The sequence below is a fragment of the Coptis chinensis genome, chromosome 4 (genome assembly GCF_015680905.1).
Source record: "Coptis chinensis isolate HL-2020 chromosome 4, ASM1568090v1, whole genome shotgun sequence".
NCBI lineage: Eukaryota > Viridiplantae > Streptophyta > Magnoliopsida > Ranunculales > Ranunculaceae > Coptis > Coptis chinensis.
In genome coordinates this window covers 100,269,707-100,292,422 of record NC_141459.1, presented here as the reverse complement: position 1 = coordinate 100,292,422, position 22,716 = coordinate 100,269,707, and the positions used below count along the sequence as shown (strand labels likewise).

Genomic DNA, 22,716 nt, shown 5'->3' with positions numbered 1-22,716 from the left:
AGATATCTGCATCTTTTCTTCTAAATCTTTATTTATTCTGCATCACGATCCAGTCGAGGATCGTCGAATATATACTTAGAAAAACCTCCACAATGGGTATCTGGTATGTAACCATGCTTGTAGGGTTATTATCAATAATTTTATAACATAAGCAATAAACTTTTTGTTTATTGATTGATGTAATTATATATGGTAAAAAATAATAATGAAAAGCTTGTTCTTTGTTTAACTAAAAATGGTAAGGCAACGGAAATACACTCCAAATACGGGAAATCATCATCACACTGCACATGTCGAGAAACATGCACTAAAGAAACAAGGGTGATTTTGTGCTAACCCCCCCATAGTATCACAGCGTTTGTAATAAACCCCCCAAAGTAACAATCGTCCACAACCCCTAACTCTGGCCTCAAAACTCCTAACAGACCGTTTGATTTTTTAGAATACCTAATTTGCCCTCTCCCCCCCCCCCTTTATTGGAAAGCGGGGCTAGCTACAGGAAATAGGTTCATAGATAAAATAGGGTTTCATCCTATAGTAAAAAATGGGGAACTCAAACCTCAAACAACCGTGCGCCATCCCTACTACTAAAGGACATCGAATACATGCTTTTTTATCTCCACCAACTTCCTAGCAAGATGCCTACAGTTAAAAACCACCGACATGTCAAGATCCAAATTCGAATTGGTTCCTGGTCTTGGTTAGAGACCACTGTGTTCGTGCCGACGGTCCAACAAAAAGGCGAAGTGGTGGTATCTTTCTTTCCATTACGAACAACACTCTTCGCTTGCTCCCTCCCACTTTGTCCATTAGCCCCTGTCTAGAGTGAAGAGAAGGTGAAAAAGTGCCGCCGAAGCTGCATGAGCAGACTTCTATTGCTACGCAACAATAAAGCAAGATAGCATTTTGCGCCCACATGTTTGAATTTGAGGGTAAAGAGCTCTACTGCTTTGACCTCTAGGTGAGTGGATTCATGTCCTTTCTTTTTTGTTGTTGGAATATGTTCTTTCCCTCTCTGTGTGGGAGAGTGCGCGTAGTCCCGATCGTCGATGAGGAATCCATTCTTTCAAGTCTTCCCCAGTCAAGTCGAAGAAATGCCTTAACTGCAATCCTGGGGATGTCAGTCTCGTCTAGGATGCTTGAGAGGCAGACTGAGCCTAACCTAGCAGCTTAACGACTAGCTATAAGGGTAAATTTGGTATTTTGAAAAAGCAAATGATTTCGTGGCAGTTTTGAGACGGACTCGAGATGGAGTGGGGGGTCTTTTGTGACGATTGTTACTTTGGGGGGTTTATTACAAACATTGTGATACTTTGGGGGGTTAGTACAAAATCACCCAAGAAACAAAAGAAAACAAGGATTTGAAGTTGTGAAAAAATTAAAGGGTGATTTAGCTTTAGGTCCTCCCAATAATATGGGTATTTGCGTTGGATCCAAAGTTTTTTCATTTCTTAGCTTTAGGTCCCCCCTACCGTTAGTTGACCGCATTGACCGTCATTGACCAAGTTTGACCATCTGTTGTGGTGTGTTTGGTGTCGTGCACTTTCAAAATGTCTTAACTACCCCTCACATGTTTTGGACGTGCCCACACCATAAAACTCAAAATCCAAATTTCAATTTACCCAACACGTGTCGTAATCGTGGCTCCTAATCCAACAGCTGTTGTGGATCCAACTAACGGTAGGGGGACCTAAAGCTAATAAATGAAAAACTTTGGATCCAACGCAAATACCCCTCTTATTGAGGGGACCTAAAGCTAAATAACCCATTTAAAATCGACTATAACGAGTTGTTTTGAGAAAGAAAAATATAGCAACCATGCATCATGAATTAATGATTTGAGTTGTATGGTTATGCCTTAGTCGTCCACTTGCCAGATTCATAGGGGTTTATGAAATTCCCATAATGTAATGACAAATTAATCAAAGAAAAACATTGTTAGCAAGTATACAATTACAGCAATCAAGTGAAAGTACGTATCCAATGAATTGATCCATCTTTAACCAAATTCCATCCATTGACATTAACCAACCGAGAATCCCTCCGATTTTGCGATGAGCAAGCATTCTTAAATTTGGATCTTCTGGCCATGATTAGATCTCGATTTCGAAGAGATTCTTCAACAACGAGCTTCTCCCTGTTTGTAGCCTCCATTATGTTCAAAGTCACTTCATTTAATTATATTGATTTGGTGCTAAGATGTGATTAATTAGAGTTGTGGGTTTAGATATAAAGGTGATTTCAGATTATGGGTGTTTAGATGACCCACTTAATGGCGTGTTGTTTATGTGTTCTTGAATTTCTTTAATTGGAGAAGATGCCGAGTCATGAGTCGACTTTTTTTTTTTGCTAGGTAAGCGAAACATATTATAAGATGAAAGTGAACAAAATTGGGGAGTGGGTTGTGACAGAACCACACCTCACTCAAGTTACACTTAGCTTGTCAACTGACAAACTGCCATTAGTGGTAAACGAAAGTATCATTAGCTAAATCGATAATAGTGCAAATCCGGATATTCCCACCTTGTGAGCCAGACGAGTTTTCCATCTTCACTCTTCTTAATTTGTCGGGTAGTCGGCATCCTTGGTTTGCAGCTTGGTCCTCCTAAAAGTTCGCTTCTCTCCAAGTTGAAGTGATGAAAAGTTTTTGAATATTATCGAGGATGTACATCCATCTGTTGGAGAGTTGTCACGGTGGTGCCGAAGTGCCAAATGCTTTAACTGCAGCTTCTGAGTCACTTTCAATCCATACATCCATCCAGCCTTTCTCAATAGCCACCTCGAGTCCTTCTACAATCGCTAGACATTCTGCCCAGTAGCTAGTAGAAATGCCTATATGCCGATGGTAGACAAGTAGGAAATCTCCATTACAGTTTCGATATGTGGCTCCAATCCCAGCATTTCCTGGATTGACTTGTGAAGCACCATCGGTATTGATCTTAGTGGTTGGTGCTGTTGGTGGAAGCCATTACGTGCTTCGAATTCTCGGGGCATTTCTCAATCGCCCTTTAATCCCCCAGAAGCTAAGGATGTGGATGTCATCATGGTTCATGTGGGCTTTGGAGAGATGTGATGTGCAAAAATGTGACTTCAGATTTGCTGAAAGCATTTAGAGAGATTAGGCTTCTTGTCTTCAAAGACAATCTTGTTACGATGGTTCCAGATAATTGTCATGGTACTTACGATTGTCGTATTCCAAAGTTGTTTGATGAATGGGCTGCTGTGTTGTGAGAGCTTCAGTGTATCATCCAACGAGTTAAAAGTCCCTTGCATTTTGAATTTTTGTCTCAGCCAACTCCAAATCTTGCCTGAAAAAGAGCAATCCCATAATAAGTGATTAAGAGTTTCTTCATCTTTGTTATAGAGTCTGCAGCAAGATGCCAAATGGATGCCTCTTCTTTTAATGGCTTCATCTACTAGAACTCCCTTATGATAAAGCTTCCATGCCAATGTAGAAGTTCTTGGGTTCCAAATGCATTTGGACCAACTGACTTCAGTTCTTTTCCTTCTGATTTATTGATAAGCCGAAGCTACTGTGAAACATCCCTTTAGTTCTGGGCACCAGAGAAGTGTATCTTCGTCAGTATCTCTTCCTTTTAGAATGTTAGATGTGTCAAGGCCTGCAGCATCTATCAACTCTTGAAAGTTTTCTAGTAACTCAATTGTTCCATTGTTAACAAGGGTACTAACTTTGGAATTACAGTCATGTAACTCTTGTTTAGTGAGTGCAAGAGTTTCTTTAAGAGATTTTTGCTCAATCCAATTATCTCTTCAGACATCGACTTTGTCGCCATTACCAATGGACCATTGGATTCTGGGATATACTTCCAACAATGTTGCTTTGATGCCTTGCCATATAGATGTAGGTTTGAAGTACCCAACCACTTCCCCATGTGTCACACCCCGAATTTCGACAGAATTCGGAAAAAAAACATTATTTGTTCCCGACTCTTCGATCTCTGAGGTGTGACGCACTCTCCACTTCCAAAAACCCATAAACAGTTTAAATGTGCGGATAATTAAAAACCAATAAAATTTGTAACTTAAACAAAAGTCCTCTTCATTGCAAAAATTCACAAATAAGATTAGGTTACAACTCTCCTTTCTATAACTCTTTAATTAAAATTACAAATGAAAATACGTAAACATTGTCTAGACTGAAAATCTATATCACCTCAAGGGAAAACAAAACCTATCTTGAAATGCAACGCTAACGCAAACCACAAGCAGCAGCCAACCTTCTTCAACACTAAACCTGTCAAGACTTATCAACTATGTTCATTTAATGAACACACTCGATAAGCAAACATGCAAATCGGGTCAGCATTATAAAATGCTGGTGTGAGTAGCCCTAAAATACAACATATAATTATACATATATATACACAATCCATAAGGCCGTTAGTTCCTCCAACGAGGCGCCTTAACTTCTAACAACTAATACAACATCCTTAAGTACAATAATTAAGGCAGGTAGTTCCTCCATTGAGGCGCCTTAACTTCTCACTAACCACACAATAAACCATACACATAATAAAAAGGCATTTAGTTCCTCCACGAGGCGCCTTAGGTTCTAACTAAACTATAAACAGTCAAGCATATTATATACTTACCTCATTCCATGCTCAATTACAGAGTGGGTCCTCTCTGCACAAGGAATTAGTTTGACCCACCTTTCTACAAAACCCTATACAAATCATAAATTTAAAGATATATCATTAACCAACATATTACCATAATTACATTATTTATGGCTTTCTTTGCGTGTCCCTAAAATCACGTCGTATCTATGTCTTACCTAGTTTCCCTAGCTACCACAATCGAGAACATGTACATCCACATGCCTCCCCTTACATAATGAACCACTCCGTATGCGTAACTACCCCGAAGCGGGATGCCGCGACGGGTAACCCTCACACGAAAGCCATTATGTAAGTACTGCCATTATTCGGCATAAAATATCGCGTGTCTCGTTCTAATTTTGCGAACGGAATAATCAAGCCACTATTCGGCTACGATTGCCCAACACATGGGTCAATCAACATCTCATATATATACACCCTATACAGGGGCCAATCATATCACATACGCCCACACAGGGCAAATCACATGAGTTGTGATAGCGAGGTTCTAGGATTTTCGTTACGTAATTTATTCAGGTGTCATACATTTATATCTCAGAATAATTCTTATTCTATCTCATGCCAGTATACTTAATTGTACTGAAGCTCAACGTTTCTCGTTATAATACAATTCATATTATCACGTGCCAATACTATTCATTGCACGATATCCACGTATCTCTATATCAAATCTCGAAACTTATTATTTCACGTGCCAATCATATATTGCACTACACCATATGGAATATCTCAAGCCTTCTTACATACTACAATTCATTTAAGTAGCAACTCATAATAGCAATCAATCATGTAACGTATTCATTCCATATATTTATGTGAACTCAATTCACCATCAAAGGCACGCATTATTTCCATTGGTGCACAATATAAGTAGTATATAAATAATCAAAATATAAGACCATTCCACCAAATATCAAAATGAAACGACTTTAAAAGAAAGAACAACTCAAGTCCAAATATCACGCATAATTATTCGAGTCCAAATCACAAGTCAAGTCAAACTGATCAACTGTCAAAAAACCCAAAACTAAAGTCCATGAATCTAAGTCCGTATGTAACTTAATTCTCATAAAAACCAAATTGGTTCAAAACTTAATTGAACTGGTCCGGCCTAACAACTTAAAACAAAATCGGGCCCAACCAAAACAGTTGAAATTGGTGTGGTCCGGCCCAAAGAAACCAACCCAGGCCCAAGCCCAATTCGTCATCTCCCTCACCAGCTCCAGCATCCTCCTCCACCACCAACCACCAAATCGGCCACCACACACCACCCTACACAAACCCACCGAAAATTATCAGGGGAAAAACCCCAACCACTTTAACAAAAGCGACAACTTCCATTATTGAATTCCCAATCCTGACCAAAACTAGATCTGGGAAATTTCTTGCCACCATTAATGGCTTCTACAAGCTCCTACAACCCTCACACACCCTCACTAGCTACCCATCACCAGCAACCCCTTTCAAATACCCAACCAAAACCCAAACAACAAAAATTGAATACAAGTGGGCGATTTACTGTTGGCCGCCATTAACAAACACCCAAGCTTCAACAGCACCTCCATTGACGCTGTTCAAAGCTATCAACAACCCCGACATCACCCAAACATCAACCCAACAACCTTCCCACACCACCAACAGTTTACCCAACACTTCATAACAAAAAGAGTTTAAAAACCACAACCAAACAAAACGTTAAAAACTATGCCAAGACGATTGCCTAGGTCGACGCCATTTACTGTTCAAAACTTGAACGAGCTTCAATGATTCTATAAAATCTACAGCAATACTATCGGTGGGGCTTTAGTGCCATGAACAAAGCGATAAGCTCCCAAAATTGCGACCACCAAGGAAATCAACTCACACACAACACAAGATTATCCGGTTCGATAGTTCAAATACAATTTTCGATATTTAACGTTTAATATTACAACAGTACGACCGAAAGTAAACCAAGATAATAAGCAGTTATCAATAGGCAGAATCTTAGACAAGATACATCGTAACTAAAACTATAAATTTGGTGAAATAACAAAATTAGCTACTCACCTTTATTAACATGCTAATTTATCCCCTCGTAGTCGAATCGTCGCGCTCTTGTGAATAGCAACCGAGCTTCTATCTCATTTCTATTTTTATTTTATTTTATTCTTCAAAACCCTATTCTCTAGAACAATGTGATTATATACTTGGGTTTGAAACCCAAGCCCAATACAGACTCGGACCCATAAATCAGGCCCACATATCCCAAATCCAATCCAGCGAATTTTAAATAAATAATTAAATTAATAAATTAAAAACTCCTTATTTTAAATACGGGCGTTACAGCTATACACATTTCAAAAGAATCTCGTCCCGAGATTCGGAAGTAAAGTTATACGAACAAATAACGTTGGTTATTAACTTAGAACCTTCACAAAAATGTACAGAGATTAAACTTAAACAAGATAACATTGATATTAATTATTTTAAATAATTCCAGAATATATGTCCTCATGCCACTACAAAATCTATTATAGTTTAACTGTCTATATTAAAAGAAATTATTATTGTCACTTAAATACAAGACAAATATATCATTTCTCATTAGCATGCATTTTCTTGACACGTAGCAATCTCTACGAAAAATAATATTCTACTTAACTAATCAATAATATGGGGTAAGTTCATCCCTGCATAAAACATTATGGAGTTTTCATTATCATGCACCAAAGAAAAATTAGTGCCTTAATACACTTAAAACAAAAATCACTCATGTCATTGACACTACAATAAAACTTTATATTTACTTTAGTCATGCTATCAGAAATATTAAATTTAAAACAACCCTTGAATCCTAATTCATGCTTGCAACTGGATCAAATATAGCACGTATCAAAAAATAAATTTTCATATTCATCTATCAAAAATCATATAGACTGAAACAAAACAATTAAAAATAAATACTCGACGCTCATTGCTATTATTATTATTACTATTTTTTTTTAAACGGTGAAAAGATTCAAAAATTAATCTCCATATACAATGACAATTAACATAAGACTTGCTATCGTATCATATAAATTTTTAAAATTCTTTAGGATAATATAAACTCACTTCTAATATATCACCCATAACAAGTTATATTCTCACGGTAATATTTATGAACCATAAATCAAGGTACATATTTAAGAATACTCGAATATGCAAAAATCAATGTGAAACTAATTTAACAATATTAATCAATCATGTCATAATTTATAGGCACGACACATACTTATAAGACAATAAAAATCCGTTTGTTGTTGAAATACGATCATCATTATATTAAGACATCCTCTACATAAATTCCAATATAGTTTAAAAATAACAATTATCACCATTATTTTAATTAATCATTAATAACGTGACCTTAAGAAAACAACCTACACATGCATGTTTTATTGGTAAAACAATATTAATCATCACATACGCACGGTAATAGTTCCTCTATATACAATAATATAAAAATGGGTATACGCAAGTATACACATCTCAAAAAGAATACACATATATTTTATTTATTATTCGGTCTATTTCTAACTAATCACCTCTAACATATTAATCTCTTATACTTTAAAATATTATTCATCCATTAAAGTGTACGAGTAAGGCGAGATAGTTCCTCCAACACAGAGGCAATTAGTTCCTTACTTAGTACGTCACAAAGTCATCAATTAAAGCAGCTCATTCAATATATATAATATCTTCTTGTTTCTTAAATAATAACATAACACTCCAATACAAAGTTCACAGACATGTAGTCGCACTTAATCAATAATCCATGTGAAAATGAACACCAACAAGAAAACAATATTATAGCAGCACACATCATTTTGATCAAATCCGTTAATAATTAACATATTACACATACAACCACTCCTCATATGATAAGGAAAAATAAAATCATTTCCTATGCACTCCACCAGAGTAACTAATATAAATATACACATTACACATACAAACAAATCAAGAAAAATATTGACTCTTTTTATTTTTGTACCTCTTTCATTTTCTTTGTAAAAATAAAACAACTAGCGGAAATAGTTTTTGAAAATAAAACTTCTTAAACACTACCCATAAACCACGATCCGAGAATCACTTAGACTCACCTAAGTCTAAGCTAACCAAATGCTCGATACCAAATCATTACACCTCGAATTTCGGCGAATCGAAAAAAACATTATTTGTTCCCGACTCTTCGATCTCCGAGGTGTGACGCATTTTCCACTTCCAAAAACCCATAAACAGTTTAAATGTGCGGATAATTAAAAACCAATAAAAATTTTAACTTAGACAAAAGTCCTCTTCATTGCAAAAATTCACAAATAAGATTAGGTTACAACTCTCATTTCCATAACTCTTTAATTAAAATTACAAATGAAAATACGTAAACATTGTCTAGACTGAAAATCTATATCACCTCAAGGGAAAACAAAACCTATCTTGAAATCGCGACGCTAACGCAAAACCACAAGTAGCGACCTAACCTTCTTCAACACTAAACCTGTCAAGACTTATCAACTATGTTCATTTAATGAACACACCGATAAGCAAACATGCAAATCGGGTCAAGATTATAAAAAATGCTTGGTGTGAGTAGCCCTAAAATACAACATATAATTATACATATATATATACATCCGTAAGGCCGTTAGTTCCTCCATTAGTTTTAACTTCTAACAACTAATACAACATCCTTAAGTACAATAATTAAGGCAGGTAGTTCCTCCACTGAGGCGCCTTAACTTCCTACTAACCACACAATAAACCATATGCATAATAAAAAGACATTTAGTTCCTCCACGAGGCGCCTTAGGTTCTAACTAAACTATAACCAGTCAAGCATATTATATACTTACCTCATTTCATGCTCAATTACAGAGTGGGTCGTCTCTGCACAAGGAATTAGTTTGACCCACCCTTCTGCAAAACCCTATACAAATCATAAATTTAAAGATATATCATTAACCAACATATTACCATAATTACATTATTTATGGCTTTCTTTGCGTGTCCCTAAAATCACGTCGTATCTATGTCTTACCTAGTTTCCCTGGCTACCACAATCGTTTCCCAACGCCGAACATGTACATCCACATGCCTCCCTTACATGATGAACCACTCCGCGTAACTACCACTCGGCGGGATGCCGCACACCAGGTAACCCTCACACGAAAGCCATTATGTAAGTACTGCCATTATTCGACATAAAATATTGCGCGTCTCGTTCTAATTTTGCGAACTGAATAATCAAGCCACTATTCGGCTACGATTGCCCAACACATGGGTCAATCAACATCTCATATATATACACTCTATACAGGGGCCAATCATATCACATACGCCCACACAGGGCAAATCACATGAGTTGTGGTAGCTAGGTTCTAAGATTTTCGTTACGTAATTTATTCAGGTGTCATACATTTATATCTCAGAATAATTCTTATTCTATCTCATGCTAGTATACTTAATTGTACTGAAGCTCAACGTTTCTCGTTATAATACAATTCACATTATCACGTGCCAATACTATTCATTGCACGATATCCATGTATCTTTATATCAAATCTCTAAACTTATTATTTCACGTGCCAATCATATATTGCACTACACCATATGGAATATCTCAAGCCTTCTTACATACTACAATTAATTTCAGTAGCAATTCATAATAGCAATCAATCATGTAACGTATTCATTCCATATATTTATGTGAACTCAATTCACCATCAAAGGCACGCATTATTTCCATTGGTGCACAATATAAGTAGTATATAAATAATCAAAATATAAGACCATTCCACCAAATATCAAAATGAAACGACTTTAAAAGAAGGAACAACTCAAGTCCAAATATCACGCATAATTATTCGAGTCCAAATCACAAGTCAAGTCAAACTGATCAACCGTCAAAAAACCCAAAACTAAAGTCCATGAATCTAAGCCCGTATGTAACTTAATTCTCATAAAAACGTATATATCTAAGTCTTATAAGAATTCCCTTTTTGTTACGTGTCAAACATTATATGCTTTACACACTACTCACGTCAAATCTTAATTAGATAATGACAAACAAGGTTATACAATATCGACAATATTTTATTACTACATTTGTCCATATTCTTAAATATGTGAAAAACTGGAAAAGTCAACATTCCACAGTCAACGGTCAAAGTCAAAGGTCAACGGTCAAAGTCAAAGTCAACACGTCATGGTCAAAGTCAACACATCATGGTCGAAGTCAAACTGTCATTGTCAAAGTCAAACTGTCGTTTCTATGTTCAACAGGTTCATGGTCATAGTCATGGTTTATGGTCATAGTCATGGTTCATGGCTAAGGTCAAAGGTGCATGGTTCATGGGCTCATGGCTAAGGTCATGGTTCGGACCCACTAGCCAAGCCCAAGCCCCAAACGTTATAACCCAAAAGTCAAAATGTTGAAAGACCCATTTGGATCTCTATTAAGTCCTATGGGCTGGCCCCAAACAATCAAGCTAAACTAGCCCAACAACTTAAAACAAAACCGGACCTAATCAAAACAAAACAAACCGGCCCATTGAACTAAACCAAATTGGTCCAAAACTTAATTGAACTGGTCCGGCCCAACAACTTAAAACAAAATCGGGCCCAACCAAAAAGCGGTTGAAATTGGTGTGGTCCGCCCAAAGAAACCAACCCAGCCCAAGGGATTGGCATCTCCCTCACCACTCCAAAGATCCTCCTCCACCACCAGCCACCAAATCGGCCACCACACACCACCCTACACAAACCCACCGAAAATTATCAGGGGAAAAACCCCAACCACTTTAACAAAAGCGACAACTTCCATTATTGAATTCCCAATCCTGACCAAAACTAGATCTGGGAAATTTCTTGCCGCCATTAATGGCTTCTACAAGCTCCTACAGCCCTCACGCACCCTCACTAGCTACCCATCACCAACAACCCCTTTCAAATACCCAACCAAAACCCAAACAACAAAATTTGAATACAAGTGGGTGATTTACTGTCGACCGCCATTAACAAACACCCAAGCTTCAACAACACCTCCATTGACGCTGTTCAAAGCTATCAACAACCCCGACATCACCCAAACATCAACCCAACAACCTTCCCACACCACCAACAGTTTACCCAACACTTCATAACAAAAAGAGTTTAAAAACCACAACCAAACAAAACGTTAAAAACTATTCCGCACAATTTCTGCGGGGCTGACGCCATTTACGCCTATTCAAAACTTGAACAGAGCTTCAACAATTCTATAAAATCTACAGGCAATACTATCGGTGGGGCTTTAGCTGCCATGAACATCGCATAAGCTCCCCCCCCCCCAAATCGCGACCACCAAGCAGAAATCAACTCACACACAACACAGTATCACAGTTCGACAGTTGAAATACAATTTCCGATATTTAACGAAGTTTAATATTACAACAGGCACGACGTCGAGTAAACCAAGATAATAAGCAGTATCAATAGGCAGAAATCTTAGAGCATCTCTAGGTGGTGGTAGCATACTCTTCAAATTTGAAGAATGCTACCACAGAATCTGATAGCAAATTTCGACCAACTCTAGGTGGTCGCAAATTGCGGGTCGCAGAAAATTCATTGGGGACCCTGCGCGGCGACATTACCAATCGTCCCAAAATCAAAAACTCACGCCCAGACTAATGTCGCACCAAATTGAAAAAAAAAAAAAAACTTGCGCGACATTAGTAGTTCATCTCATCGGGCTACCGGGTGCTAGTCAAAAAAAAAAAAAACTTGGGGCGACATTTACAATGGCTACGACATTACTAATGTCGCCCGCGATCCGTGATCCAAATTGCCAAATTCTATAACAAGAATGCTAACAAGCGGTGATGTTAATGCGGTAACCACCTAGCTAGAGTTGGAATTCCGGGAAATTCCGACGCATTTCTTCAAATTTGAAGAATGCGACTACGGATACGTCCACCTAGAGATGCTCTTAGACAGTATACACCGATACACGAAAACTATAAATTCGGTGAAATAGCAAAATTAGCTACTCACTTTTATTAACAGCTCCACGAATCCCTCGTAGTCCGAATCGTCGCGCTCCCATGCTCTAGCAACCGAGCTTCTATCTCTGCCTCCATTTTTATTTTATTTTATTCTCTCAAAACCCTATTATCTAGAACAATGTGATTATATACTTGGGTTTGAAACCCAATCCCAATACAGACTCGGTCCCAGAAATCAGACCCACATATCCCAAATCCAATCCAGCAAATTTTAAATTAATAATTAAATTAATAAATTAATAACTCCTTATTTTAAATACGGGCGTTACACCATGCCTTGTGTAGTACTTAAGCTTCATGAATTTTGCAAATTCGTCATCTCCCTGTAAAATATTTCGGCCAAGTTTCATGAGCATAGACTTGTTAACCTCCTTAAATTTTCTGATCCTGAGACTGCCTTCTTTGTAAGGTTTACAAGCCTTATCCCATGCAACAGTAACTCCTTTTCTTATGGTAGGGTCACCACTCCAAAGAAAGTTCCTCATTGCTTGTTTTGCTTCTTTGATCACCCTGTGAGGCCACTTGTATATAGACATATTATAGATCGGGATGCTACTGATCACAGATTTGATTAAAGTACATCTGCCTTGTAGTGAAAGCATGTTTCCTCTCCAGCTACTCAACTTCAATTTGATTTTCTCGGCTTCTGTGTTGAGTGTAGTTCTCGTAACTCTACCTTGTGTTAAGGGAACACCAAGGTATTTTTCAGGAAGAGCACCTTCAATAATACCCATAACAGCAGCAGCATGTGTCTTTCTTGCATGAGTGAAGTTGCTAAGAAAGAGTTTGCTTTTGTCTTTGTTCATAGTCTATCCCGAGGCCAATTCATATTTGTGAAGGAACTTTGAGATTGCTTTGAGATATCTGATTTGGCCATTTGTGATGATGATGTCATCTGCAAAGAGCAAATGACTTGGGGCTGGCATACCCTTTACATGTAGCATAGGCATGACGATTCTTCTGTTCATTAGGTCATTGATTCCCCTGCTCAAACAATCTTCTGCCAATGCAAATAACAATGGTGAAAGAGGATCTCCTTGTTTCAGTCCGCGTCCCACTGAGAAATAGCCCACTGGTCCACCATTTAAAAGAACTGACATCCTGGCTGCTTCCATGATTGCTCTAATCCAATTGATCCAAGTGAGGGAAAATCCCATCTTTGACATCTCTTAACATACAAATTCCCAGCTCATAGTGTCAAATGCTTGTGATATATCAACTTTGATAGCGACACTGCCACCAAAGGATTTCCTGTTAAGCTCATTCTTGAGTTCAAAAGCAAGTCCAATGCTTGACTGCACACACTTGCCTTTGATGAATCCATATTGTTCTTTGGAGACTAATTTGTGCATGACGCCATTGAGTCGCCTTTGTAAAACTTTGGATATGATTTTCATAAGGAAGTTACCCATACAGATGGGTCTGAACTGATTGAGCTTCTTTGCTTTGGTACACTTGGGAATTAAGGTGATGAAGTTAGCATTGAGGCCTTCTGGAACAGTGGTATCTTTGAAGAAAGATTGCACTGCTATGCAGACATCGACCTTGATTATACTCCAACAATGGTGATAGAAGTGACCCTGAAATCCATCGGGGCCTAGAGAACTGTCGGCTTTCATGTTGAAGACTGCCTCTTGAATTTCCTGGAAATCTGGAATTTTATTGAGCATCTGGTTGTCTTCAATAGAAATAGCTTGAGGGATGAGATTCAAGAGTTGCTCATCTTTCTATGTCTCACAAGCTTGGAATTTGTACTCATAGTACTGGCCGAGTAACATGATGTTGGATACTGTCTTGGGTGGTAAGAATAGTATTATCTCTAGTGTGAATCTCAGTGATATATACAACACCTTGTCTGATCTTGTGAATGGTATGGAAGTATTTGGTGTTCCTGTCCTCCTTCTCATCAAAGTTAAGTCTACTCTTCTATCGCCAAAATGAAGCTTTATTCTGGAGTGCCATTTCCAAATCTAGCTCCTTTTGTATTACCTCATGTATCATATTATCATCCTGAAGGTGATTATCTGCCTGAGTTTGTGCTTTTAGAAGTTCCGATTCTGCCTTCCTTATATTGACTTCTATATGACCATATACTTCTAAATTCCATTTCTTGAGATTCGGTTTGAGTAATTTGAGTTTCTTGATGACTCTAAACAATGGTGCTCCCTCAACATATTCTTGCCAACTGCTTCTGACCGTTTCCATGAAGGTGGGATGCTCGATCCAACATTTGTTAAAGCGGAAGGAAATGTTTTTCGGCTTTGGGAGAATAGTAAAGGCCCCACAAAGTGGCGAATGATCATATCCCAACCTACTGAGAACTCGATAACTTCAACCACTGAATTTGTGGTTCCAGGCATTGTTGTAAAGAGCTCGATCAAGTCTGCTGCAGATTCTCCTGTTGCCAATCTGGTTGTTACACCAAGTGAATTCATTTCCATCAAAGCTGTTTTCCATGAGATTGCATTGGTTAATACAATCAAAGAATTCATGCATGGGTGTTATGTTTGGAGGTCATCCACCTTTCTTTTCAGAGCATCTAAGAATGGCGTTATAATCTCCAATAGTTAACCAGGGAAGAGAAATCGAGGTTGCCTTCAATTCTCTCCATAATTGTCTTCTATTGTTGTATAGGCAGTTGGCATGTATGGCAGTAATGATGCATTCCTTGTAGAGAATGGTAACTTGCTACTCTGATGCATGTATTTTATGAACTGTGACACCTTTTTTTGTGAGGATCCAAATATTGCCCAAACGGGAGTCTGTGTCATTATGCAGGAAAAAATCCTCAAAATAAGTTAAGCCATTAGCCCTTAGAGCAAAGGAAGTAGGCTTAACTAATGGCTCTGCAATGCACAAAATGTCCGGACTATGGGATTTAACCAAGTCTCTTATTCTTTCGACTGCTTGTTCTTGTCTTATTCCCTTTAATTATGTTCCAGAAACTAACTATCATTGGAAACATATGGGGTGGTGGTACTAAATCTGGGGAACTAGGGTGGGGGAGTAGGCAAAGACTTGCCTTTATCCACCATTGAGTCAGGCTGAGAGAGGTTGGCCCATCTCTCCTTGATGGCATTGATTTTAGCAGCAACAACAACTTGAGTGTCAGTATTCTCTTCATCAACAAGAGCTTCAAAGTTATTGCTAGTATTAATGCCAAGTAATACCATATGAGGAGTCTCTTGGTTGTCATGAATTGAGGTGATAATGTTTTCTCCTGCCAGTCCTCCCCAAAGATATCAACATAAAAGTGGTCAATTTTGTTTGGATCAATGATCACAATTTCAGAGGAGTTAGAGCCCAAGGTTAGTGCTCTATTATCTTTTTCAGTGGCATTGTTTGCATCATGTTCTACCATTTGTAGAGGATTCAGTTCCTCAGGTTGACTCTCCACCATGACAGTGTCATTCATGCTTGTTTCAGTGGCCGGAGTTGCAGGTGCATTAATTTCAGTTGTTGGTGTCTGCCTGGTGAGTGTAGCTTCTGTAGTACTGGGAATAACATTGATGGTACTTGTAAAAGCTCCATTAGTGTTCACATCCACTGTAGTTGCAGTTGCAGTTGCAATTGTTGTCTTGTTTCTTTGTTGCCATCTGCGTCTTTAGTTCCTAGTCATAGTAGTAGTATTCACCTGAGTAGGAGGTGGTGCTACTGGTGTCGGTGCTGGGTCCTTATGATGTTCAGAACCAAAATCCTCTCTCAAGGCACGACATTCTGAGACCAAATGTCCCACAATTTTACAGTGGTTGCAAAATTTGGGGAGTTTACCCAATTTAACTTCTTGCCAGAATTCAAGATTCTTCCCTTCTACTTCTACAAGAATCTGATCATGAATGGGCTTAGCCAAGTCGATATCGACCATAACACTTGCATAGAAACCATTGTCTCGGTCTAAAGAATTTTTGTTGACTCTGATAGGGCAACCTAATGTTCTTCCCATGGCCATGAGAATATCGACCTCCCAGTATTCGAAGCTCAAGCCGGGGAATCTAGCCCAAACCAACGCAATGGATTGTTTATGGCTATCAATGCTGAAATTTGGGGTCCATTTGGATATCCTCAACAACTGATTACTGAGATAAAGGTCCACCATGCCAGATTTTGTCAAAAGCCTCTTGATTTGTAAAACGGAATATAAGATAGCCTTTGCCAAGTGGGGAGATCTTGATTGGAGCAATTAGATCCCATTCAACAGATGCTTGTGCTTTGATTGTTTCCAACTTAGTTTTCGTCATATCCAACCTCGCTACAAGTGCAAATTTGCATGCTTCTAGTCCTTTTTCTACAGATGTGGCTGGAATTTTAATGGTTGGTGTTTCCCCTCTTTTGCTTGGGATAGGTAGAGAACCTAATTCCACTGATCTCTACATTCTAGTTTTTGCTTTATCAACATATGTAGGAGCTGGGTCCTTGTTTCTGCCATCAGGTGGTTGTTGACGAGAATTCCCCACTTGTGACGCCTCACTAGTAGAAGAAGTTGGGGTTTTAGCATAGAGGCAAGAGTTCCTTCCCCTCCAAAACCAAAGGGTAAATTTGTAGATCCTAGTGCCATTGACCTTGAGGAGGTCGAGAGAAACAGCAGCAAAGAACTGGAGACTCCAGGGCGACCAGGAGATGGCCAGTCGGGTTTCTAGAGGGCTGGAACCCTCCCTAAAGGGGAAAGGTTTGGTGAAGGTACGATACGTACTAGATTGTAAAAAAAGGGATAAGATTTATCTAAAATGGGTAATAAAAGTACATGTGCGCCTGGATGCAAGGTAAGCTAAGAAGCATCAAAACACCTTAAGGATGTCCCCATTTTAACTATGCAAGGAAGGTTAGTCTCGATTATAAAATTGTTCTAAGTTTTTGTTTTGGAATCTAATACACATGTTCTAGTTTTTCCCTTATTCCGATTTTAAATGGGTTATTTAATTTTAGGTCCTTCCAATAATAGGGGTATTTGCATTGGATTCAAAGTTTTTGGTTTATTAGCTTTAGGTCCCCTACCATTAGTTGGATCCACAACAACCGTTGGATTAGGAGCCACGATTACGACACGTGTCGGGTAAATTGAAATTTGGATTTTGAGTTTTATGGTGTGGGTAGTTAAGGCATTTTGAAAGTGCACGACACCAAACACACCACAACAAATGGTCAAACTTGGTCAATGATGGTCAACACGGTCAACAAAAGGTAGAGAGACCTAAAACTAAGAAATGAAAAACTTTGGATCCAACGCAAATACCCATATTATTGGGAGGACCTAAAGCTAAATCACCCAAAAATTAAGCTCCGAGTTACAACAAAAACTATGAAGAAACTAAGATTGAGTTATTACAACGGATCTGAAGGGCCACAACACCAAAAGCTCAAACCCTCACGGTCAACACGCTTAAGAAACTCACGTGATGCTTTCTCCACATCTTCGTCAACAGTAAACAATTTTTCTTGATACAACTCGGGCTTGACTTTATGCCCCACGTACACAAACAGAATTAAATCTGCCAATTCCCTAATCACAACATATCGCAGGCTGTAATCTTGTGAAAAGAAAACTCCTATTACAGTGAGAATACCGAGTTTCAAGTAGAAGTATATGAAGAAGTACACTCCTAATAACGAACGGACTAGTAAGAGATACTTGGCACTCACAGAAGCTTTTTCAATATCCGGTCGACACTTAAGCCACATGAAAATTACATCCATGAATACAACAAAGTATAACAACTCTCCCCAAAAAATAAGAACTCGATAACCGTAAATTGATGCGTAAAACTCTTGTGGTGGCGATTGATCAATAACAACTTTTATAACATTCAAAATCAGATTGATGTTGATCACACAGTTCACCCTATAGACATCCTTCCTGGTCAAATAAGGTTTTACCAAAGGCCAACCACTGCAGATAATAGCAATCAGTGTTACCGGAGGAACACCACTCAAAACAGCTGATGTAAAAGGGAGCAAAACTGAAACCCAGCACTGCGCACATCCTGTGCGGCTTATGTAGAATTCATACAAAAACTCCAACATGAGACTACATACTTTGGCAATCAGAACCATAGCCATAAGTATATGTATCTGGACACGATCCATCTGTTCTTGTAGAGAATACAGAACCATAAACACGCCAATAAAGCATATATCAATGAGAAAATAGGGCAAACCTTAAAAAGGTGAAGTTTAAGTGCCGATAAGTAGCAGCGACGTCCTCCACCTCCGCTCTCGAGATTGTACATAGAAGTACGCAAATTAAAGGAAATTGCGGTACGATTGTCATTGGCACAACAGTGTTGGAAGTAAAGACTGTAATCATCTGTTTCATTGAAACCGTCATAAACAAGATCAAAGTTGTTGGCACCATTGAGGTTGTCAAAGGTGTAGACGATGGTCTTGGAAAGATTGTCGGAACGTCGGAACGAAGGGGAAAGCATACGGAGGTCGTTTGTGGCCGAAGACGTCATTGCGAGCGAGAAAAAAACCAAAGTTTGAGAGATTAAGATTAGGGCTGTTAGGGTTTGAGAAGTGAATATCAGTTGGAGACGACCTAGGGTTTTGGTAAATCCGAAATCTTCAATGAAGAGCAAAGATTGCTTCACTTTTGCGTGAGCAACAACAGCACTGGGAAAAAAGAAGAAGATGGTGAAACTAAGAGGGCGTTTGGCAACACCTCTAAAAGCCACTTTGTGGCTTTCTAAGAGGATAAAAGACAAAAGTTCGTTTGGTAATGTCCCAAAGTCAAGAAACCATAAAGTTAAAAAGGCAAAAATATAGCTTTTTGAGAAGACCAATAATTGCTTTCTATGTAGCCTATTTTTAGGCTTTTTCCTTTGGGCTTTGTGGCTTTTTATTGTGAAATTGGGTCCGCACACAAGTTATTTTACCCGGGAATCAACCAGCCGTTCCGCCTTCCATTTTACATTCCCCGGGACCAACATTTAAACTAGTGGCTATTTCCACTATCTCCTTTAATTCATCTGTTAGTAATGAGATACTATAATATTATAACCTGGATAAAGACAAACGGAATTCATTTTAAAAAATGTTGATTATGAAGCATTTTGAAATTTTGTTTACACCAAACAAACTTTTAACTTCTTGGTTTTTCAATTTCATCTTTTTGGCTTTAGAAATTGTGTTTTTGACAAACGTACTTATACTTTACATTAAGTGAAAAATCAAATAAGGACTTTTTAGCTTGGTAGCTTATGACTTTTTATTAGTTGCCAAACACCCCCTAAACAAGGCTATGAAGGCTAAAGTAGCTTTTGTTGAAGGCGGAGCCATGGTTTATTTTAGAAACGAACAGAGGAATCAGTACTTTCTGTACGGCTGATTGCCATTAAATAGAACTAGTACTTTAACCCTAAGTATGTTTGTCGGGTAACTAACTTGAGTATTTTGTTCAGGTGATTCATGCAGTCCGACCCATATTTGGAGAGACAGCCTAATCCAATCAATCCACGGATTTTATCAAACCCAGGAATGCATTAAATAAATAAATAATAAATTTTCAATTAAAATTTTCCCTTTTCCGCGTTAGGAAAGATTGTTTCCTACTTAAGTGTTGAATTATTACGAAAACCTATCAATTTTACAAGCCAAAGCGAGTTAGTATTAATTGCATATTATTTCGTTAATTTTCTTATTCGTTTCATTCACTTGTTACGAAATTACTGTTATATATGCATATTCTCATTTTGCATTGAGCAGGTCACTGCCAATATATATAATCGTGATCAAGAGTAAGAGCATCGTCAACGCAATTGTTAAAACAATTGTGACACACCAGCAAAAATTGCTATTCTGATCTTTTAGCAAAGTTTAGCCATTTGAATTTAGGTTTCATTTTGGACGAGACAAATTTAACCATTGTAATTTGGGCATGACTGGAAATGTAGGAGGGGAATGTCTCATATATATAGCAACTCTAAAATGGAAAGAACCACAACTCTTGGCACTAGAATTAGGAGTCAAAGTAGCCAAGCAACACAGAAAAGAACGACAACTAAGCAACAAACATGTTTGTGAACCTCGAACTGTAGCTTTCAACTGTGTTCGGCGACCAACTATATAGTATAACTTTGTTAATGTAGAACAATTTAAACCTACTGATGCAGATACTGCTAGAGCTTCTACGAAGTTGTGTAGTAGGGTGGTGACTCTGCTCACAACTTCGTTCATTTGGTAAAATACCATAGGCTCAATACTGTATTTTCTACAAAAAATGGGGCACATCGCCTTGCAAATTCAACTGTTTCAGATCATTTAACAAACAACAACATTGAAGCACCATCTATAAAACCTCTTTCTCCATATGAAGTACGGTATTGCAGTTGTCACTGGTGGTCCTTTTAATGGATCAATGTGAACTGACAAATACATCAATTTGCCTTGCAAACAACGCAGGGACAAATGTACGTAGGCCTAGGCCTGGACTGGGGGTCAAACAAAAAGCCCAATAAAGAGATTGGCTACTTGTTTCGTTCAGATTCAGCGTTCCAGATCTCTTTTTGAGGTTTTTAAGTCAGGCCTGGATCCAAAGGTTTCTATTTTTAGTTGATGGGCCGGACCAAGGGCTTTACGGAAAAGATTTGAAAAATGATATCAAAGAGGGGTTTATAAGCAGTAGTCGGGCTCTGGGAGAGCATTTAGCGCCTAAGTCTTTTAGGCAACGCCTAGATGGGCTAGGTGCTAGGTTTTTTTTTTTTTTCCTAATGTAATATATAGTAGTATACACATATACTATAAAAATGAAGAAAAACCCTAACTCGGCCCAAAATTATGTTGGGTAAACCCCGTCCCAATTTGGGGTCCTGACTAGCTAGGGGTGGGAATTTGGCCCTAACGAACCTAACTCGGCCCTAACCGACCCAACCCTAAGCCCTATAAAACCCTCACAACTAAAGCACTCACAGAGTTTAGGGCAGGGCAGGCCGGCCCTAATGCTTTCTAGGACAGGACTAGGGCTAAGGTTCTGAAACATAGGCCCGACCCTAATTCAGCCCTCATTAGCCCAACTCTAACCAAGCCCTAGTTATAGTTTCACACTTTCACTATAAATACATATACCATAATTGTTCAACTCTTAAATATTTTCAATTAAAATAATATTGTCCTTTGTAATTTATCACTTACACCCAAGGGTGCTTCCAATAACTTGTCGCATATAACAAAAATTTGTCAACCTAGCAACCATGAAGAACAATGAGCACTAGCCTAAACCGATGTTGTAAAAAGAAGAAAATATGTAAGCACGGCCCTAAAGCCTTTAAAAAAGGCTTAGGGTAGGGTTAGGACTTGAGATTTAGACTTTGTGACCTGCCACCCCAACCAATTCTCTATAACTTTAGGGTCGGGCCGAAAACTTTAATATCGAAGAGCACCCCCTAGTCCAGACTTATCTTAGGCACTACACAAATTCCCGTACACCCCACCCCCACCCCCCAATTCACCAAGAACTGAGAAACCGGTACTAACTTGTTTTAGCCTTCGTGTTTTTTTTTTCTCTCTAACCGCATTCACCAAATTATCATCAAAATTTGTATCGATATTTGTGCAAAATCTCAAACATTTGTAGAAATTTTGAGTAAAATTTGAAATTAAGATAGCTATTGAGAACAATTTACATGAGACTTTGGTACGAAATTTGTTAACCCTAAACTAATTGTTGATTCACAATTGCACAAAATAAAATAGAAAATAACAAGTTTAGATTTAAAACTAAATATTATTTAAAATTTGCAAATGTTTTATTATAATCATTCTTATTGAATTTGTTTATGTAAACCATAACTTTGAGTTTTAAATGTGGGAGGAGAAGGGCGTTATAAGAGGTTGCCAATAGGTTAACTTGATGTATTTGAGGGTGCCCAACACAAAACATGTTTTTTAGGTCAATGGCAAATTTGTAATAAATCTTTTTTTATTTGGTCTGCCCAACACAAAATAGAAGGTGCCCGTAGCGGAAGCCAAAAATTATCACAAACAAAAATATTTATATTACAAAAAAGCGTAAA

General features: G+C 38.1%; 2 protein-coding genes across 2 annotated transcripts; both read right to left on the bottom strand.

The window, feature by feature from the left end:
* Positions 1–16,316: 16,316 nt before the first annotated feature.
* LOC147506223 (uncharacterized) lies at positions 16,317–16,808 on the bottom strand. The gene has a single exon (XM_086605717.1). It carries the CDS (start codon positions 16,806–16,808, stop codon positions 16,317–16,319), a length of 492 nt encoding a protein of 163 aa, XP_086461843.1.
* A 1,223-nt stretch (positions 16,809–18,031) lies between these two features.
* Positions 18,032–19,161, bottom strand: LOC147506222 (protein CANDIDATE G PROTEIN-COUPLED RECEPTOR 7-like). The gene is made up of 2 exons (XM_086605716.1): positions 18,865–19,161; positions 18,032–18,793 (listed from the first exon to the last, which is right to left on the bottom strand). Exons 1-2 carry the CDS (start codon positions 19,159–19,161, stop codon positions 18,032–18,034), a joined length of 1,059 nt encoding a protein of 352 aa, XP_086461842.1.
* Between the last annotated feature and the right edge of the window lie 3,555 nt (positions 19,162–22,716).

Coding starts and splice junctions, on each gene's coding strand:
- LOC147506223 (XM_086605717.1), bottom strand. CDS start 16,808: ATGGTGGACCTTTATCTCAGTAATCAGTTGTTGAGGATATCCAAATGG.
- LOC147506222 (XM_086605716.1), bottom strand. CDS start 19,161: ATGACGTCTTCGGCCACAAACGACCTCCGTATGCTTTCCCCTTCGTTC. Junction 18,794..18,864: donor TTAAACTTCACCTTTTTAAG/GTTTGCCCTATT, acceptor CTACAAGAACAG/ATGGATCGTGTCCAGATACA.